The following is a 21,179-nucleotide window of genomic DNA, read 5'->3' on the forward strand; positions in this document are numbered from 1 at the left end:
TGAAAAACAAAACTCTCACTTTTTTTTATTCTGCATCCAATGAACATCTCAAAACAATCTATCCGCAGCACTTTCGCAAACATTAACTCGCCCTACTTCTTGTTGATGTACACCACAATCGCGCTAGTCCCCCTGGACACGTTATGAGTCTTCATGTGCGACTGCAGCGCCTGCTCGTCCGCAAAATCTCGCAGGCACACCTCGCAGCGCGCGGCCGGCTGCTCGGGCTCGTGGTCGTTCACCATGTGCTGCTTGTAGAGCAGCTTCTTCTGGAACATCTTCCCGCACTGGGAACACGTGTAGGCCTTGTCCCCCGTGTGCTTGCGCATGTGCGCCTGCAGTCCCGAAAACTTTGCGAATCCCCTGGCGCACACCTCGCACTGGTGCTGGTGCTCGCCCGTGTGCGTCTTGGCGTGCGACGTCAGCGCCGTGGCCGTCGAGAACTCCTGCGGGCAGATGTGGCAGTGGAACTGGCGTTCCTGCAGGTGCTTCTTGCGGTGGGACGACAGGTTGGAGGCGGTCGAGAAGCGCAGCGGGCACATCTCGCACTTGTACGGCTTCTCGCCCGTGTGCGTGCGGATGTGGCGCACGAGCGTGTTGTTGAAGGTGAAGGACCGGTTGCAGATGTGGCAGGTGTAGGGGCGTTCGCCCGTGTGGATCTTCATGTGGGCGTAGAGGGTGGAGGCGGCGTTGAAGCGCTTGTCGCACACGCGGCAGGCGTAAGGGCGCTCCTTCGAGTGGGAGTTCTGGTGCACCTGGGGACAGATTTGATAACGGTCGTTCAGCAAACGGAAATTACTGAATAGGAAGTTTTTCCTGAAGACATTTATGCACTCGGGTATTTACGCAACCCGCACTCTCTGTCCCGTGTTTCCACTTTTTCCGTTGCTCTGGCAATTGTGACCGCAGGTTGGCAACAAATGTGCAAGAATGTAGAAGGTGTCAGTATAATGGGCAATGAACAATTAGTGGAAACCTATACCATGAAGAAATACAATGAACGAGGCTCGCTCACGAGCAGTGATGCAGATGTCATCCCGATGTGGTGCAAGTGTGATACCATCTTTAGAGCCTGAAGTTTTCGGGAAATATTTTTTTCTAAATTCGGGGGGTAAAAATCGGGTAAATAAACGTGCGCACTAAATTCATGCGAATTTGGGTGAAAAAAACTTCCATTACACTAAAATCGGGTAGAAATCGGGCTCAGTTATTCAAACTAACTGTAACGATTTGGTACAAACTGTGATGTAACTACATTTTTCTGCCAAACAAGTAAGCTGGTGCATTCCTACAGACATCCCAGAGAGGGCAATTTGCCTGGTAAAAACCAGGTTTCACCCTAAAGAGGCAACCTTCAATTCGGGGTGCAAATTCGGGGAAGAATCGGGTAAAACCCTAAAACTTCAGGCTCTAATCATCTTTAACATCCAACACGTCTGTATTGCATCTGTAGTATATTTCGCAGTGCCTACCTTGAAGTTGGCTGGATCCTTAAATGACTTTGAACAAATGTGGCAACGGAAGGGCTCTTCACCCGTGTGCCTCCGCATGTGCACCTTCAGGGATGTTGAATGGCGGAAACATTGGCCGCACACCTGGAGCAAAGATTGCAGTTGGAGTATACCGCGACGTGTAATTGCACATGAAATACAGGTACCCGTATCAAATCATGTGAATACGTACAGCTAGACTTTTAGTGAGTCAACCTTAATGCCCGGGTTTTCCCGAGACTCCGCACAATATCGCGGAATGCTTCGTTTGGCCCGGAATTTCGTGGAGTCCCTTATTTCTTTGCGGGTGTGCAGATATTCGAGTTCTCGAATTCGAATCAAATTTCAACCTCCAGAAGTATTTGATTCGCCAATATTCGGATTTCCGAATATCCGACAATTCGCAGAATATGAACAAAACCTCCCGAAAGTGGGCTTCACCTGACGCTTCCCTGCATGAGGCGAAGCCTGCTTTACGGAATTGCCCTTACTTAATTGCCCTTGGAATTACGGAATTGCTGCAGGAGAAACACAGACAAACTGTAGTTTAGCTTAAGATAACGTTAGTAGATAAGATAAGTTTATTGCCCATACTCCGCCTCAGGAAGGGGTGGCGTCCCTCTCGTGTGCAGTGTAGCGGTGGCAGTGGGGGAGTTTGATTTGAGGTTTGGGAGCTTGCCTTTAAAGACTCTTAGATAATGCCTACGGCCCAGAAACAAAGAAAGGTGTCCAAAACATGTAACTTCCACAGGGCATGTATTGTAAACTCCTTTCTATAATCTTCCTATAAAGTTCCTATAAATTCTGTATATGCCGAAAAATCTTTCAGCAGGTATAAAATGATTGCAGGCGACAGACGGCATTCTTTGTCAGAGAAGAACACACAGAGGTATCATGTGTGTAATGCTGAGCCACAACAGTGCTTCGAATCTGTAATTTTATAAAGTGATTTCTGTTCCCACATTACCAAGAAAAACAAAGCATTTCCCATTTCAAGCAGCCGCTGACTGCTTGGCACAGAAAATTGCGGAATTTACAAGTCGGTGCCGCAGAAATTTGAATTTTCCGCAACAGAAAACCAGGGGCCTTAGTCATTCCACTACAGCTTGAATAAATCTGGAGCACAGACCCAACTCCGCAGTCACCAGTCGTTTTCTTAGTTATTCATTATTCTTCTTCTTCTTCTTCACTGTTATTATCATTATTATCATTGTTATTCATTAAGTCTTCTGTTCGGAGGGGACAAGAGCAGTGGTTGTGCAAAGCTGTTGGTGGTTATGTCGAGCCAGCTAGAACTTAGGCCGTATACAACCATCATGAGATCTCCTTCTGCAAAGAAGTGTTTGTCTGTGTCGACGAGTTTTTCGAAGTAAGTGGCAGTCCAATCCGGTTGCTCCAATACGATCCAGTGTAGCGTTCATACCTGTTTATAGCAAATTCTAGCATCGATGATCCAGCCACACACGTGTTTCCTCGATTTATCTAGAGCGAGCACGCACGCTTGTCCTTTCTCTCTCTCTCTCTGTGCCTGTCCTCCCCTCACCCACTTTCCCTCTCCCACAAGCTTTCCTCCTCTCTCTCTCTATTTCACCCCCTCTCCCTCAGCCGGTATTTTTCACTACGAAAAGGTGGCAACCCAAACTGGAGCTCTAGAGTTATACTACATCAAAATTATCTATTGAAATGAATGAATGCGGTCATAACTCAATTATCTTTCACTACCCTCTAGTTTCATTACTTATACGACCTCCTACTACAGGTCTTCCCGCCGATTTTAATCCAAGCGCCGTCGAAACTAATCCGTGTGCCATGCTAACTTTACGGGGCACGGATTAACTTAGCTGCCACTCGGATTAAAATCGCCGGGAAAACCTGTAGTTGCCATTGTATTTCACCTACTTCCAAAAGAAAAAGGTCATCTTAAGAGGCCCGCTCCCAGCGTACCTTGCAAGGGTACGGCCGTTCGCCAGTGTGAATGCGCCTGTGCCGACGGAGGTGGAACACCGTCGTGAACTCCTTGCCGCAGTCGATGCAGGTGTGCTTTCCTCCCACCTCCCTCGATTGCTGAGCCCCGGGGACCATGCTCAGCATCGTTTCGTTCCCGCCTGCACCCTCGACCACTATGTGGTGAGGCATGTGGTGTCCCCCCAAAGGGGTGGATGCCTCCGCAACTTGGGCCAGGCAGTGGCCGGCCCCCTGGTCTCCAACCGTGATGATGTCTCCCAGGACCCAGATCTCGCTTCCTTTCTCTTCGGACTCCATCTGCGTAACAATGCATACATTGGGTTACGACGTCGTGGGTTGGGATTGGGCTTTCAAACAGGGATCGGAACCGGAACTGAACCCGAACCGAAAACCAGAAAATAATGTTATTTTCTGACGAACCCGAACTGAACCGGAACAATTCGTTTGCTTGTCGTAAACCAAATAGGAACTGAACCGAAAAAAATTCATACAGTTACCGGTTCGGGAATCGATTCAGAGGTGAAATCAATGTACTACTGACCAACCTGTTTTTCACTCCACTGTTATCTCACACCTTTCTCTTACAACCGTGTACGGTGAGCGTAAGTTCACTTTCATGTAGCAAAATTACTGCCCATGAACCGGTTAAAACTGGACCGAAAAAAGTAACTGTTCAAATCCCTGTAAATGTCCCCACCGTTGACAGACCTTTTTTTGTCTGTGTATGTACGGGTGGGGGTGTTTTACCCTGAGCCAAACCCGAACCGATCTGATATACCTGAACTGGTTCAAGCTGATAATTTCGGTTCAGCGGAGCTAAACCCGAACCGAACCAATATGCCTGAACCCAAAGCGGACCGAAAAGTATACCGGTTCCGATCCCTGCTTTCAAAGGATAGCTTGCTCTCCACGCAGTGTAGAGTAGCGAGAAAAATATTTTTGGGAAGGGTTTCTACAGAAACTTTACATGGGAGGGAGTGGATTTCGCACTCTTTTTCCCCTCTCACAAATGCACTACCAACTGTGCATTTTCTGGGGGGGTTTGAACCCCCGAAACCCCCACCAGCTACGGCCCCATCTCTGAGCATCATTGCAGATTTTTGGTTTCTACAGGTGACACAGGTCCCTAATTTGCCGACTCCCTGCAACCTTTATGCTGACTTGAGCGGCATAATTTATCTTCTCCATTATAAGTCACCGGAATCCCGTGGTTTGAAATTTCCGAGCAGGGAGATGCACGCGCGACATCAGTTTGACAACATTGTGACGATCCACCACTGTGCTTGTTCAGAATCGCAATCATGAGAGGCATTAAAAAACAAAACAAAAAACAGAAATGGGGGCTATTAGAGTGGGGTGTCATTATTACAGTTACGTTAATGTTGTAACGGTTAGTAGTTGACGAGCTGCCAGGCACACGAAACGCCGCCACACTTTTCCTTCTTTTTGCCCTCAAGCTGTCCTTCCTCTCCTTGATACCGTAGTCCTTCCGTGGTGTTCCTTTCGTAATGGTTAGCATACATCATGAGCTGACACGTGCGAAAAAACGAAAAAGAAACTTGACATGACACAAGGAAAGTTCGCATCCTAGCTGTAACTGGTAGCGAACCGTTCAAACCATGTTGATTCCAATGATTTGTAGTGCTGATAGTACATTATACTGCTCAAGTCAAGCAAAAAGTGAAGCAGGGATTTGCTAACTTAGGGATGCAGCAGAATTTTAGAAAAAAATGCTAGTTCAAGCAAAAAACAGAACGCAAGACACAGGATGTCTACCAACCTAGAAAATCGGGAATTGTCGGGGAATTTTTATGCGACTGGAAAAAGTCAAGGGGATTGTCGGGGAATTCGCCAAAAAACAGCTGAAGTCAGGGAAAATCGCAGGCAAGTGCCGATCAGCGGTCGAGCGGCCACGCAACAGCAACGTTTCCGCGATTATAGCAATTCGCCAATACGACAAGCTCAGAGACAGAAATGCAGGGCGGCCTCATTAATACACAATATATAGTCCGTTTTATGAGGTATCAAAATGTAGCAGCAGGCACCATGTTCCCTTTTGTTTTGGTCAGGGAATTTACTTGAAATAGTCAGTGAAAACCTGGAAAAAGTCGGGGAATTTGAAGGCCGCAATTTGATAGACGCCCCTGAAGGCAGCTTCGTATTCTTTTTCCCCGAAGCCGACGTTTAGACCAAGCCTGTTTAAACCAAGCCTGTTTAGACCAAGCCTGTTTAGACCAAGCCTGTTTAGACCAAGCCTGTTTAGACCAAGCCTGTTTAGACCAAGCCAGGTACACTAATAACTTTACGCATCCAATAGTGGCTACCTTGCAGAGGACAGCAGTGGTTCCAGCATCCTCTATGTTGGCCACATTGGCAGTAATCACTTCCTCCTCCTCCTCTTGAGTGATGTACTGCACCTCGCTTTCGTCTTGCACCAGCGGTGTCACCACCAGCGTTTCGCCCTCTTCCAGGGTGGCCACTTCCTCGTCGTCCTCGCCGTCGTCTTTTGCAAGCAGACGGCAGTCGGGAAGCATGCCTCCCATTCCAGACGACATCTGCACCAACAGGGAGCGGGGGCTCGGCTCAGAAATTCTGCTCTCTTGCATCGTGTCCGAGGCTGCTTTATGATCCTTCAGCAGCAAGTGGCTGTTGAAACAAAAAAGAAAAAAAAAATCCTTATTACTTTTCCTTTATCGAGTACGTAGAGGGAAATTGCGCGAAAAAATGTTCCGTCAGGATGTTTCCCTTTTCAATTTTCTTTTGAAACTATATATTACGATAGTTAATACAATAATTAATTGTTATATTATTATTATACAATTAATTAATATACAATATTATAATCGATTATATGCGATATTACAGCACTTATTAATATTATATTAAGTAATCAAATGCAATATTATAATTATTACAATTAATTAATCGAAATTACGTACAATTAGGTAGAGTTAGGTTTCACTGATTTATTTATTTTAATGCGTTATCATAGAAGCCCCATCTTGAAGAAAAGCCGCCGTCGTGCCGGGGCGAGTGTCTTGTCTGTGTACAGCAGTGTGAGAGGATAGGCAGTAGCAATACGTAAATGATAATAGTGCGGGCTGTAGTTAATTAGTAGTGGTAATTAGTTTATTAGAAGGTTTATTATGCCACGAAGCACAAGACAATTGCAAGCACGAGGAACGTCCGATGCTAACGCACTGTCATCGCATCAATTACATCAATCGCCGTCAAATTTTTACTTTCAAAGCTGACTATTTCATTTCCTTCAACACTGGAATGGAATTCTCTTTTCGCTATTTCAGAACCACATTTGCATAAGCAATGGGTACGTAGAATATGTACCGCATTTTTCTCGGCAAATGGCCAACATTTTAAAAGCGTTGAACACGGGTTTGAACGTGGAGAACTCACGATTCTCCATCTTTTATAGTGCACCATACGAGCTAGCTGTGCTTTCCATTCTTGCAGATTAAAGACCTCGGGGCTTTGATCTACTACTTTCTAATTTAAACCGCTGAATTTTTTTTTGTTAATGACTTAAACTTATTTTGTGAACTCATTAAGGTTAGTGCTGGCTGTTTAAATTATGACGGGCCAGAGTAGGATACATTGGAAGGTGGCTCGGACGGAAAAACCTAAGCTGGATTTATGAAAATTTTAGCATATTTTACTAGGCCTGCCCCGTATACACGCGTGGACAGATTATAGTCTACAAAGTAGAGTTCGAAATGATAAGTCTGGATTATGTGTTGACGACATAAGATTGATAGGACTGCGAATCTGATTATCCTAGGCCTGATTCATGATTACCATCACTCGGGCACCATCCAGCACTTTTCGAATGAAACTAATTTCATTCATCTCTGCACGTGTTCCGAAGCTTTTGAGCGCTGTGTCATTCCTAGGTGCTTGCCCCACCCAAGGAATCTACACGGGTGTCTACAAGAGTACCATCGTTTTCTCGTTTGCTGCTGTTGTTGTTAAATCTTTTTATGTGGTCCCTGTATGGTGCAATTGGTACTAGACTGCGAGGTCTAGGTTGGTCCCAGGGGTCGCCCTGGGCGTCCCTAAGTTTTTGGGGTGGGGGATCGTGCTTAGGGGCTTCAGCCACCCCCCCAAATGCAGTTAATGAGTATAAAGCGTGGTGCTACTTCTTCACAGGCAGCTCATTAGAATTTGCAGACGTGCTCAGCAGAATGGATCATCGCTGACCAGGGTAACTTAGCGATCAAGTGAATCTGCGGTAGTCCCAGCCGCCCTACAAGGGCAATTAGTGGCTATGCAAATGGCTGGGTCGCCGACACGCCTCTGCTTTTCCGTAAGCATCAGTTCCATAGGTCTTCACTGTTTCTGTTGTCCCCACCTGTTGCATCGAGTTCTGTTGGAAGCCTCAGTTACTTGCCATTCAATAGTGCTCTGACACACCCTCAAAAATCTGGGCCCTGTTGAAGAGAGACAAATACAAAGCCTGCACCAGCCTTGCAAAGAAGGCACACTGCCTTATATGAAACAGCATGCCCCATGTCGCTTCCTTCCTATTTTATTCCTGTACATCTGAGAACACTGGTTAATAGGTTCATAACATTGTGTCAAGTTACAGGTTGCCAGTTTCTCGGAGGCTGAAAGCGACATGGAACTTCAGCTTGTGGCGCGAAGTACTCTGCTCAAATGAGTGCGCAGACCAGTGCAGACTTGGCATGTCAGCAAGTGCATTCGAATGATCGTCCTTTTTCGACCGCGGACGACATCGCTCGTTGTTTGTTTGGACTTGCGTTCCGAATTATCTTTCGCACACGAAACGTGAGTTAATCTGTTTCGAATTCGCTGGACTGAAAAGTTTGCAGAACTAATAGAACGTTTCTTGACACCAGATACCTTGTCGAATGTTACCGCAAATGCAATGAACGCAGACAGCGCTTTGCGTCTGCCACACCTCGCACGTACTGGCTTGCTGTACTGGCGGAGCAGGACGCGACTTATCTCAAATCATTGCTTTACGTGGTGTTGTTTATCGATAAGATTTACTTTCTTGTTGTTCAACAAAAAACGCCGAGAAGAAACAGATGCATTAGGAACCGCATGAATCATGAACATTTAGTAGTGTGCGAATTACGCTAGCCCTCGTATTCCTATCTGCAACACGGTTTCTTCCTTATTTTCTTTTTGGGTGATTCATAATGGAACACATGACTTCGAACAAGGTTTTCTCTGTCTTTACACCGCCCGAACGCGTGTTACCGGTCCCGAAAAATGACTGTGAAAACAACAATGGGCAACACAGCTACAAGCCCATCAACCCTGTGACCATTCGGCGGCTTTTCCCACTACTGTGCAGTGTATTAGCGATGTAAATGCTTACTTTGAACTGACGTCGTTTGCGAGATATATTACAGGACTCGAAGAGACCTCGCAGAGTTGACGAGTAATTCAGATGACGTAGCACTAAATGAACGATGTCGGTTCCATTGAAGCCTAAATTTGTCGTGAAACTCCACAATGCCCTTTGCTCATGGCGAAAAAAAAGAAAACCTGTTTCGCCGCAGTATCGTATTCGAAGGGAAGGTTGTTCTGTCGCTGTTTCTTTCTATCTATGCGCTTTTCATATTCTCTAAATGCAGTTTTTTGGTTTGATTTTATTGCCCAGGATCTCTCTTTTCGCCCCTTTTTTTTCTTTGTAAACGAAAGGAGAGATCGCAGCGCATTACGTCGGAGGAGACTTGATCATGTGTATCATATCATGGCCTTCGTTGGAACAGTATACTCACATTGCACAGGAAGCGGGGAGGGTAGTGTTTACAAAAGCCAGGAATTTTAGTATATTACGTAACTTCGTCGACGTGAGAGCATGAACTAATTAGACAGCGCGCGCTTCTCTGCGTGTCTCCGACAAAATCGCGAACTTAAAATAAGGTAGTCGAACAAGAGAGAAACTGATGTTCTGAGGCTGGAACAACATAGAAGGGACAGATACAAACATAGCCTCAAATTGCCTAAGAAATCAACGATGAAAGATGAAAGTCACTGAGCAGGTTAGCCAGCTGTAGGGATCGAACCCACATCTTCTGGATTTCCGGTCCAGGGGCCCTCTGGTAGAGCCCTGGACCGGAGCCTGGACCTTTCATCTTTCAAGATAGTCGAGACTGCTTCCACCGAAAAAGGTGTTCTGTGTGCTTTAGAGCGACATTAAATTTTCTTATAGAAGTCCATGTGGTGTTGCGGTGCAATACCATGCTGTGTGTCAATACTGCCAAATAAACACATACCCAAGCAGTTGGGCCATGAGCTTGTCATTGCAGCACAGTAGGAAGATCGAGGGGACCTTCTGTTACTTTCCTAAGTTATATCTCTGCTTGTTTCGAAACGTTGAGTAAAGAACACCATGTTTTGTAGTCCGTGTCAGCTGATTCTCGTTGTTTATAATAGTTGTACGCTGCAAACATTTATCGTTTTATTACATAGTGAATTTATTTACAGGGGCATAGACATAGCAAAGTGCACACTTCATACATCCATATATGAACACATTATATACGTGTGTATTATACATGTATATACAGGTACATGTATAGACTTTTAAAGATACGAGCATTACAGCTTTGCTTTAAGGGGTGTCCTAGCTAACCCACAGGAACACACTGCACAAATGAAACCGGTTCAGTGTTACTGTGTCATAGTTACCAGTATTATTTCTGGTGTGCTTAATTATACAAAATTACTTGGCTTTGACGGACGTGCCAATTGGAAAGCTGTAACCTCGAGGTACACTCGACCGAGGTTTTCCCAAACAAGTTATACTTAGGGCCTGACTTTTTAGGGTTAAACCCGTATCCGCCCGATATTTACCCCCCGAACAAAATCTGTAAAATTCGGGTTTAACCCGAATCTACCCGAAAACATCCGGGTTGCGTGGCACACTAATAAGCGTGCATCAAAATAAAGTTTGATAACATTACTAAACATTAGTTCCATGTCAAGACAAATTTTTATTAAACAAAAAAAAAATCACCCGAATTCCTGACGACAGAATATGCCGTAACGGGATTTAACCCAAATACACCCGAATTTTCGAATGAAAAATATCACCCGATATTTACCCCCCCCCCCCCCCGATTTTGGCCAAAAATAAAACCCGAAAAAGTCAGGCCCTAGTTATACTTTGCGTATGCAGAGTCAGCTAGCCGATGCACAATTAAAATTATGCTTATAACTACGATACACAGCTGTTGACACATGGCCGTTCACATTTGCAAAGGGTGCCCGGACTTTTTCATTTATTTTTTACGCACATTAATGGAGACACCCTGAAGAAAAAGTTACTGTGTGGTAGCTGAAGTACGTACAGGTTATGGCGTCATCTTTTTTTTCTTTCTTTTTTGTGGCACAGAAACATGTCCTGTCAAGCAACCCTGTGACTTGTTATGAGGGATGCATCTAGGATTGTTAGGAGCTGAGCTGATAAGAAACGGATGTTATTTCACCCCAGATTGAAATCTTTCTGTTCAGTCACACTTCTTGGCTGGTCATTCCATTCTATATTAAAGAGGTGTAGATGCAGGTTGTTTCATTTGCCTACGTAGTTCGCAATATATTGGCACACATTTCCCCGGACATGCTGTTACACACCAGTGGTGTACAGCAGCACTACAGCAGACTTCAATGTGCTTATAACGCAGGGCATGTTACGCAAGCACAAAAGCTTGCCATGCACAATGCATGATAGTAACGGCTGAAGTCCAGGCAACCTGGCTAAACATTATTAGAAAAAAAGCGATGAAAAAACTAAAAATGCCCTCCAATTGTGTTAATTTCACTGGCAATAATTTGTATTTGTACTCGTTACTCAAAAATGCAATAAAACCATTCACAAATATTCGCAGTGCATATTCACGAGCCCTTTAATAGTAAGCGAACCTGCCTCGAGTTTGCAAGACTCAATATCCGAAGGTGCTCAGAGAGGATGCGAGGGTTCTACGAGCAAAGTATGCTTACGTTATATATATATATATATCTATATATTTGTGTCGTCGTTGTACACTTTGGAACTAGCCTTACCAATAACTTATACACAGGCAAATTTTTCGCACGGCTAACAAAAATGGCAAAATGACACTCATTAAACCGCAGCAATGACGCAGTATATACAGGGGCAAGAGTCTCGCAATTATATGCAGCGAGACCCAGTGAAAATATCAAATTTTGATACATCATCACCGTAATTTCATTGGTCACTTAGGGGCTGCACATGTGGACATCCAAGGAAGGTACACGCTCAAGACCATGAGAATCGGGAAGAGATATGGATCCGGCACGAATTTCGAACACAGCAGAAATTTCATAACATTTTGTAATTAGTAAATAAGCGTACGTGGAAGGGGAGGTGGAATGGAAAGTTTCCCCTCCCCCATTAGTAGTGCAGAACAAAACCTAACCTAGCATCAAAATGTTTGCACTTTTTATCCTGTGCACATTTAATGCATGTGGTTCCAGGAATGCGGTCTCAAATGCTTCAGTATGTACCCTTATTTGAATGTTGATACCCAACTAGCAAGCCCACACAGCAGCGCTGCATTTTTGAGAAAACGAATTGTATAACACAGTAGGTATAGGATAATGTTGTAGTCGATGAGGCAACTAACCCATTGGGTAATTTGGGGGTAGTACTCAGTTGGGGTAGAGGATTATTGCTGGTAACATTGCCCTTAGCCTGGGGAGGGAGGACAGTCTAATCCAATCATGTCTGTCCATATCCAAGTCTGGGAAATGTTACGGAGAACTAGCTTAAAGCATTATTTTGGTGAGTAAACACAGCAATTTTGTGTGTTAGGTAATAAATTGTAATCTTGAAACTCTCATCACATTTTTTCTTTAAATCTTTTCCTATTTCTCAGGGTCTTGAGTACAGATGTTCGTCACCACAAACTTCCTCGACGTCCCGTCTAGTGGAATACGTCAGTAAGGAACCGTAATGCCTCAGGATTAGATAACACCGTTCAGCTGTATCCTTCGCGTGAAACTAAGGCGTCTGCCTATGGATGAGGAGCCTGTATGACATTGACCACTACAGTCTGTGCGGTTTCCTGGCACAGTTTTGTTCCCTGTACCAGAGCCTGTTCCAAACAGGCCGTCACTGTGTTGAGGGCGACCCACGGCGGCGGAGGAGCGCACAGGCGACGCCGCAGGTGGGAACGCAGGTGCTGTCGGAGGTTCGTCGAAGACGCGAAAGCCTTTCCGCACTCCTCGCACGCAAAGGGCTTCTCACCGGTGTGCGTACGATGATGTTGCCGCAGGTTCGTCGACGTTGCAAATGCCTGCAGGTAAAAAAAAACAAAACGCAAAGGTAAGTAAGGGTGACTGGCATCGGTGGACAAGCTGTTCTGACCATGACCTACTACAGGTTTTCCCGGTGATTTTAATCCAAGCGCTATCGAAATTAATCCACGTGCCATGCAAACTTTATGCGGCACGGATTAATTTAGCTGGAACTTGGATTAAAATCGCCGCAAAACCTGTAGATTATAACGACCATGTCATAGGCACCCCTTCTCAGCACCGCATTTGGAAGCTAGCGGTGGCGCTACTTATCGGCCCGGTTCCTGCTTCCTCAATTTCTGCAATACTTTGTACTTCAGCTAACCTCAGTATTTTTGGGCAAGCGGTGGATATCCCAGGGAAGACGTTTCATTCTAAAGTTGATTGTCATCATCATTCTACGCGTTTTTATAGGAGCTGTTATCGTCGTCTGCTACTGTAGTCGTACGTCCGCTTCTGCGCGTTCGAAATGCAAATTTCCATCGTCCAATCACGATGTAGATCTCGTGGGTCAATGAGTAGCGCCCCTAGCGGATCGCGCGGACAGGCTCCTCAGTGCAACTTAGTGCTCCCTTAAAGGGTCCGCAGGTATTACAGGTAGGGTTCGATTTTTTTTTTTGGTTAAACCCAATTCCGCCTGCTTCCAAATCAATTTCAGACCAATTTGGGTTAAACCCAATTTCTCGCATAATTCCAGTCGCATATTATGGCAAGTTGTATACGTCCGATGAAAATATTATCTGAATGCAACGATAAACTACGTGAGCGCATTTAATGTTACATCGTGTGTGGCTTGTGCCTATAAATCATGAGGAATGCGTGTTTGGCCAATATGTGCACCTGTAACTACAGGCCGCTTACTGGACAGAAAGCAAAAAGTAACCTGATAACACCCAATTTCCCCCCGGGTGTACCAAACTCTCGCTCAAACAAAAAGCTCGCTGCCATGTAATCCGCATGAGCGTGTCGTCTGCAAATGGCCGAAAACATTGGGGGGAAAAGTTTTTGCTTCACATTACCAATTATGCTTACTACTATCAATGCACATACCAATTATGCTTTCTACTATCAATGCAATGTGTTTCCAAAATGCGATTTTAAAAATTTCTTAAAATGGCAGACGTGTCGCGTCTGCTATTTTCACGCACACTATTCTCAAACCCTGCAACATATGCTTCAACCTGTACCACGTAATGCACATATACAAAAGGAAGATAAGGAAAGAGCTCACAACCTTTGCACAAACTGTGCAGACAAAGGGCTTCTCCCCCGTGTGAGTTCGCTCGTGCTGTCGCAAGTTTGTGGAGGTCGCAAACGCTCTTCCGCACACTGTGCACCTAAACGGGCGCTCCCCTGTGTGGGTGCGCTGGTGCTGGTACAGGTTGCTCGTTGTGGTGAACAATTTCTGGCACGTGCTGCACTGGAAGAGCTTGCGCTCGACCGAGTGACACAGCCGCTCATGCTGGTGCATATTGCTCGACGTAGAAAACGTTTTCCCACAGTCACTGCACTGGTGCACAGAGTTCCTTTTCGGCTTTATGCCTTCCTCGGAAGATTCGATTACGGTGGTTTCGGGTTCCAGGAGGCGCATATCTTGGTCCAGCCTCATGTCTTCTTCCGATATCTCCGTTTCCTTCGAAACCACTGCTATCCCTGTCGAAGTCAACGGGGAAGGGAAAGTATTAAATTGACGAAAATTGAAGAGGAACACCACGTTATCTTACGCAATAGCTACGCAAAAGTGTGAGAAGACCAAGTAAGATATGCAAACACGACACTCGAAAGACTGCGTTCGATATTTTTCGAGTTTTGCTGCGCTGTCTGCTAATGGACGTTCCCCTACATGCAAGCCCTACCGTTTTCGACGTCTGGCACCCCATGTGATGCTTCCGCCGATTCCTTCGCATCTGATGTTGACACTTCGCACTCTTTCGCTACTTGTAAAATATCCATGAGGACAGATTGTTACTCTTCCTGTCTTTCCTTGCTATATCATCATCCAGCGATCATCATCATTAAGCCTCCATACTTGAAAGTAGTTCCCAAAGGGGTTATTCATTCGCCGAATGTGGCTTCCCCTCCTGGGCCTCCTGGCATCCTTTACGAGCATTGAATAATGTGCCGCTATATTTATCATCTGCTATTCAAACCATTACTTCTGTCAAACGGTATATGTGCTTGTACACCTGGCAGGTCTCAGAAACATAGGTAACCCCTAACGCTGTTTATGCACTATTTGTTTCCGCGGCTTGCTTGGACGCGCGACAGATATCAAAACCTAAATTACTTAATTTTTATTCAGAAATTTTTCGTTACACCATGTCTTTTTCACAGTATACAGTTCATGTATGGAGTACATGCCGCTTTTGTATCTTTTTTTCTACACTGCATTCCCCTCCCCCATATCTAGCAGAAGTCAATATGGCGGCGCACATTGAATTGTTTCTCTGATATCCTTCCCGAATGATGCAAATAAGTATTCTCCGAAACGTACGCAGGACAATGGTTACCATAGTTTGGAAGATGCGCTGTCCACTTGGGCAAAGTCGTATTTCGTCGCTGTTAGTACGACTCATTCGCAGATATTCTGCTAACAGGAAAAATACCAGTTCAGTCCGCGTTCGCTTCGCTCCCAGTCCTACCGGCGACATGCACATCGGAAGTTTGAGGACGGCTTTGTATAACTACCTGTTTGCTAAAAAGTTTAACGGTTCATTCGTCCTACGAATCGAAGACACTGACCAGGTATCAGAGACCTTTTAATTGCAGCAATACCACAAGCTCGTACTTGTAGCAGTTTCGATTTCTTGGCGTGGTTTTATGTGTACAGCTCGAAACATACTTAATAATAACGCAGTTTCATTAGCCGTAGCTGGAGCAGAGCCACCGTAGCGGTGCTTGGGAATGTTTTAGGGAGAGAGTGTCTTAACAGGGGTAATTCCTGATGGAGGGGATCGTGATCCAGATGGACTGGCTCGGAATGCAGGGAACGCGCATGCTGGCACAGCCTAGAGCGTCTGCGGAGGAGGCTCGCCCCCCCCCGCTTCCGCGAAATGGACTATCCTTGCGAATGGGTTGTGCTGTGTTCCTTTTTGCTCCCTGTCTCAGGTTTCCTCCTTTTGCACAGAACTACCTTATCAAGACTCGATAACAGTGAAAGGGCGCAGATTAGCTGGTTCTATCAAGACTAATCTAAGCAACCTAACTTGGTCTAATCTGACATTGCAGGAAGAGTAGACTGAAGCCGACTTGCAGAATAGTGACGCCCGCCAAAAAATAATTCCCGGCATTTGTCTTTTCGTTGCAGTTGTCATATACTTACAACCCAATCTCTTATCAATTCCGATGTTCGTCATTGTTCTTCGACGGGTGCCACTTGATAGGGCAACAACATTGCTTATCCACAATCCTATGCACTGGCATACCCTATCAGCTACTATGCACTGGCATAACCAACACGGGCATCGACAACTGCTGCAGTGATAACTGATATGAAAGGCAACAGTCGAAAAAGGGCCAAAGGTAAAGCGTGAACAAGGTTAAAGGCAACAGTTGTTTGCGTCTTCTGAGCTGGTGCATCTGGCTCATGACCGAGACAGGCTTTCGAGTTGTTTTTGCATCTTCCTCAATGTTCATGTACGTTACAGGGACGAAGTTCCACAGGAAGAAAGTCTTCCTTCTTGTTTTATGAAAGGCAAAATTCAAAAACTAACACCTTCGTGTTGTAAAGGAACTAGGTTGAATCTAAAATCTGAGCTGCTGCTCTTTCTACGGATGATTCTACGCTCAAGCAGCACCAGTCACAGTGTTGCTTAGATGCGTTTCTGCAGACATGTTTCCCATGCATAGCCAACTCCTTTCCAGCAAAGGCACAGATGAACTCAATGCCAATTTATGCACATTTCTCAAAAGTGTTTCATTCGTACCTCCACGTCGGAAACTCTGCCATTCTCTCAAAACTGTCTGTGTAGCTTACACTGACCTTATGAAGTAACAGCAAAAATATAAAACACTGAAGCTTTCCTTCAGCATTTCGTCCACTGCATGAAAGCTTGTAACCATTAAAGGAAAGCTTCAGTGTTTTATATTTTTGCTGTTACTTCTTCCAAGTGGACCTTGACCCAACCCTCTACATTCTTCAACTGACTTTATGACTCAGACAGGTATCCGAAGAGCTATGTTCTTTTACAAAGGTGTTTCCTGGCGATAAATACAAAACATATTACCAATGGCGCAGCGTAGGAGAAGCCGTAGGTACAAGTCTCGAGTAGTTTGGTGTCTGCTTCCCTTTGGCGGTGTGCATAGGGTATGTTTGCTGTGCCCGTGTTTACCTTGTATAGCATTGTAAGGAAAAAAAAAAAGAAGGGCAACATTCTTGTTGACAAGCACATTGCAGGTAACATGATAAAATATAGAAGTGGCACCATATGTTCAGATTATTAGGATTGTTAGATTAGATCAGAGATTAGGATCCTTAGACTATTATTGGTCAGGGATTCTCTCCCTTTTGTACCTGACCCCCATTTCCCCATGAATTGAAATAAATTGATCAAATGAAATGAAAAATAAATAGATGAAATTAATGTATAAATATTTCTCCCACAGACAAGATTAGTGCCTGGTGCTTCTGAGCGAATTCTAAATACTCTGCAGTGGGCTGGAATAGGCCCCGATGAAGGGCCCTATTTAGGTGGTGACTACGGACCATATGTCCAGGTAACTATCATCCCTGTGTTTTTTCTTATCTTTTCACCGCTTCACCTAACCCATGCGTGTAATGAGGCCAAGCCCACTTGTAGAGTGGCAATAGCGATACCTTGGATCAGTACTATTAGAAAATTATTCGAAAATTTCGAATACTGAAAATAGTTCGCGAATAGCATTGGAATAGCATCAGATATTCGTTTCATATTCGAAATTTCGAATATCCGCACAGCTCTACAAGTTAGTGCTTTCTGTCCTTTTAATCTGATTTCTGTCATGTAATGTACTTTGAGGTAATAAAACACAACGAAATGGATGAAATTTACTGCTTTTGGGAATTGACTGTTGAATCAATTTTTGAACGTTTTATGCATTCAGCAATCTGGGTCTAACTTTATGAAGGGAAATTGGTGCTTGTGTACTCTGACTGAGCAATGTCTTCTCATTGCAGTCGCACAGAATAGAACTTTACCAAAAGCATGCTCACATGTTGTTGGAGGTGAGTTTGCTTTTCTGCCTGCCCCCTCTTGCATGGCCGGGGTTATTTTAGATGGCATTTTTTTCACGCACTATCTAAAGCAGAGGTTAAATTTTTCGAACAGACCGGGGCAGCATACAAGTGCTTCTGCACAGACACCCGCTTGCAGTTGATACGCAAGGACGCCCTGAGGAATAGGCAAATTCCGAAGTATGACAACCGCTGCCGACACCTCCCACCAAGGAGTACGGAGAACAGTGAAGAACCTTATGTCATACGGTTAAAGGTAAGTTCACCAGATATGCTCATTTTTCAGTGGTGAAGGGAAAAGAACCAGGGATTGCGTGATGTTGCTCGATGTGCCAGGATATGAAAGGGTTCCCAGTCTTGAGTGCTCCCTTCAGGTGGCAGTGGAGTCGGCTCTGCGGGTGGTACAACTGCACTCAAATATGCTGTGCAGCAATGATATCTGTGCAAGCATCACACGGCTGTCTGTGGAGAGACACAGGGTGTTCCTGAATGTCTCGAATTGTCTTCTTTTATTTATTTATTCATTGAAAGCAGAAAGAAAGAAAGAAAGAAAACTATGGTGCGAGGTCAGTAGCGTTGAGTAGTAAAAGACTCTCATGGCATAGTTCGAGAGGTAAAGTGACATTTATACTTATATCAATAGGTCAATACATATTTGTGCATGTACTCTGTACGTATTCTGTAAACTTCTCCTGCAGGTGCTACCAACTTCAATTAATACTACTAGGGGTGGCAGAAGGGGGGTTACAGGGGCTACTGTAGACCCCTGAATTTGTGGTGCCCAACTGTTATCTCAGGTGGCGCACATGAATAAAGTGCCATAAACCCTCTTCCTGAATCGATAAAATTGCCAGCATAGTTAAGGCTCTGTCGATTGATGCGGTAGGACTTGCGATGACATGACCTGAAAGTGTTCACGGGTTCCAACTCTCCACATGCCACCACTCTTTCTCATGTCTGCCATGAGCTGTATTTGTCACTTTTTTGTCATTCAGAGTGCCTCGAATTTTTGGGAACCAAGCATGAATTGGTAAGGGGGAGGGTTGAGCCAAGGATGCTTCATTGCGACCTTTTCTGCTGATGTGAACGCACACAAGCTGACGGTGGAAATTTTTGTTTTCAGCTAACCGACGGTGACATGACGTTCCACGATGGCATCCATGGGCCTGTCACACTCAACATCTCGGAGACAGAGGGAGATCCCGTAAGGTGTCTTCGTTATGGTTGCAAATTAGTCGTGGCGATCGCTTCCTTTCGTTATTCAGCTGTGCTTCCTTTGTATTGTGTACATACATGTACAGTAAATCTCAGTTATAACGAACTCGGTGGTCGCGCGCAACCCGTTCATTATATCCGAAGTTCGCTATAAATGGAATGGACAAAAAATTTGATCCAAAAGGCCAGCAGTGTAAGAAACATGAGTCATGTATGCCGTTCATTGAAAATACATCGTTAATGGCGCCTGTTTATACACAGTTGCGGAGATCACGGCGTTTTCTAAGTCATCAAGGTGGTCCAGGTGGGCCGCGGCGAGCGCCTTCGCGTACACAAAATCGCGGAGCGAAGCAACGTACATGAGTGCCTCCGCTGTAGTTAAAATGTAAGGAGGGGAAGACACTGTGTCGTCATCATCATCATCATCGGAAAGTTCGTTTGGCGGCGGGCGCACGTCGGCAATGATGTCCGGATCACTGAAGTCCGCGACGGCCTGTGCGTCGTCATCTGCTGTCGCGAACTCCTCGGAAGACTGACAGCCGTCAGTCAGATTCGCAGCCGTTGCTCTGTCCCAAAGTTCTGTGTCAGTATCACGCACACCAAAGTCCACTTCACGATAGGCGTCTGTAACCAGTGCCTGATGAACAAATCCAGCTTTTCTGAAGCAGTTTAGCAAAGTTTCCTGCTTCACCTGCATCCATGACGCCTCGGCCAAACGGGTGCACGTGCAGCGCGCGCTGATGGTGACAGCGCATTGGCTGCAAAGCGAGGTCACGTGCAAGCGGCGCCTGACAAATCCGCGGGCGTCTGACGTCGCGCGCTCGCCTTCTCCAGTGGTCGTGGGAGCTCTTTCGGTCGCAGTAACCGAAGGCTCCCCGGCAATTCGTTCATAATAGGCGGGGGCAATTTCCATAGACTCAATACAAATTTTGACGGTCGTTCGTGAGGCATTTGTTATAACCGAAGATTCGTTATAAGTGGGGCTGTTATAACCGAGATTTACTGTAGTTTAGCCACATTGGAGGTATTGTTGTATACGAGTTTTTGCAGTCAAAATCACCTAAACGGAAGCAGAGGACCACTATATGGAAGGACACATATATGGAAGGAACTAAGATATATTAATTAATTGTTCTGTGTCAGAGCAGCCTTTTGTCTTCTTTAAGGAAATGTTGTCGAAGGACAATGTTACCGGCCACGTGTGGCAACAGAATCCTTGATGCTGATTATTGCATCCGCTGTTCCACCACAGTGTTGTATTTACTTTCATCATTGTCATCCTCACTGGAGGAACGGTGTCAGCCATTTGAATACAGTGAGTGCTTCATCAGTTTTGTATAGTTAAAATCAAGCACAATTAGTATCTTAGTGTCAGCTCTGCAGATGAGTATGAATATCGTTCCTTCTCTTTAGACTGCTCTGACATGGCTCCGTACTTCGTAGCTGTGAAATTTTTTTTACAGGAAGTGGTTTGACATTAGAGCCAAGGTTTTAAAGAAACACTATGTATGAGGAAGCAGTAGAAATATTGGCGCTGGCATGGAGGATCTTTCTTGTTTTCTGAGATGCAGCCTTTGTAAATGTGCAGATAATATTGAAGAGTGACGGGTTTCCAACTTACCACTTGGCATGCGTAGTGGACGATCACTTGATGGACATCACACATGTGCTCCGAGGAGTGGAATGGCAAGTGTCAACACCCAAGCATCTCATGCTGTACAATGCATTTGGGTGGACAGCACCAAAGTTTTTACACTTACCCCTCATGCTCAACAAGTGAGTGGTAATTTGGCAGTCTGTCCACATTAGCAGTCTATCCATATTAACTGTCTCCAGTCTTTCTCCTACTGTGACCAGAAGTGTGGAAGTGCAGAAAAAAAAAGGTGGTTGACTGATGTCGTCATGCATGATGCATGTTGACATAACGATTGCTAGGTGATCCCCAGCCAGTGATGATTCAACCTGTTGAGCACTTTAGCAAATCA

At 45.1% G+C, this 21,179-nt stretch overlaps 3 protein-coding genes across 4 annotated transcripts in view; 1 reads left to right on the forward strand and 2 right to left on the reverse strand.

Moving 5' to 3' along the window:
* On the reverse strand, positions 1-9,293 carry LOC135366515 (zinc finger protein 501-like). The gene is made up of 5 exons (XM_064599236.1): positions 9,224-9,293; positions 5,780-6,101; positions 3,435-3,752; positions 1,473-1,595; positions 1-755 (listed from the first exon to the last, which is right to left on the reverse strand). Exons 2-5 carry the CDS (start codon positions 6,059-6,061, stop codon positions 93-95), a joined length of 1,386 nt encoding a protein of 461 aa, XP_064455306.1. The 5' UTR covers positions 6,062-6,101; positions 9,224-9,293; the 3' UTR covers positions 1-92.
* Positions 8,068-21,179, forward strand: part of LOC135366514 (nondiscriminating glutamyl-tRNA synthetase EARS2, mitochondrial-like) — a 26,457-nt gene continuing 13,345 nt past the window's right edge. The window contains exons 1-6 of one of the 2 annotated variants that reach the window (XM_064599235.1): positions 8,068-8,258; positions 17,373-17,483; positions 17,923-17,970; positions 18,074-18,235; positions 19,103-19,183; positions 20,783-20,970. In XM_064599235.1, the coding sequence (XP_064455305.1) occupies positions 8,127-8,258; positions 17,373-17,483; positions 17,923-17,970; positions 18,074-18,235; positions 19,103-19,183; positions 20,783-20,970 (722 nt within the window). In that variant the 5' untranslated portion in view covers positions 8,068-8,126. Of the gene's footprint in view, positions 8,259-15,165; positions 15,513-17,372; positions 17,484-17,922; positions 17,971-18,073; positions 18,236-19,102; positions 19,184-20,782; positions 20,971-21,179 lie in introns of those variants that run through there. The other variant, XM_064599234.1, reaches the window with a different exon arrangement.
* On the reverse strand, positions 9,889-14,815 carry LOC135366517 (gastrula zinc finger protein XlCGF17.1-like). Its single transcript, XM_064599238.1, has 3 exons — positions 14,624-14,815; positions 14,002-14,420; positions 9,889-12,766 (listed from the first exon to the last, which is right to left on the reverse strand). The coding sequence occupies exons 1-3, from the start codon at positions 14,718-14,720 to the stop codon at positions 12,485-12,487; spliced, it is 798 nt and encodes a 265-aa protein (XP_064455308.1). The 5' UTR covers positions 14,721-14,815; the 3' UTR covers positions 9,889-12,484.

This window comes from Ornithodoros turicata, chromosome 8, assembly GCF_037126465.1.
Source record: "Ornithodoros turicata isolate Travis chromosome 8, ASM3712646v1, whole genome shotgun sequence".
NCBI lineage: Eukaryota > Metazoa > Arthropoda > Arachnida > Ixodida > Argasidae > Ornithodoros > Ornithodoros turicata.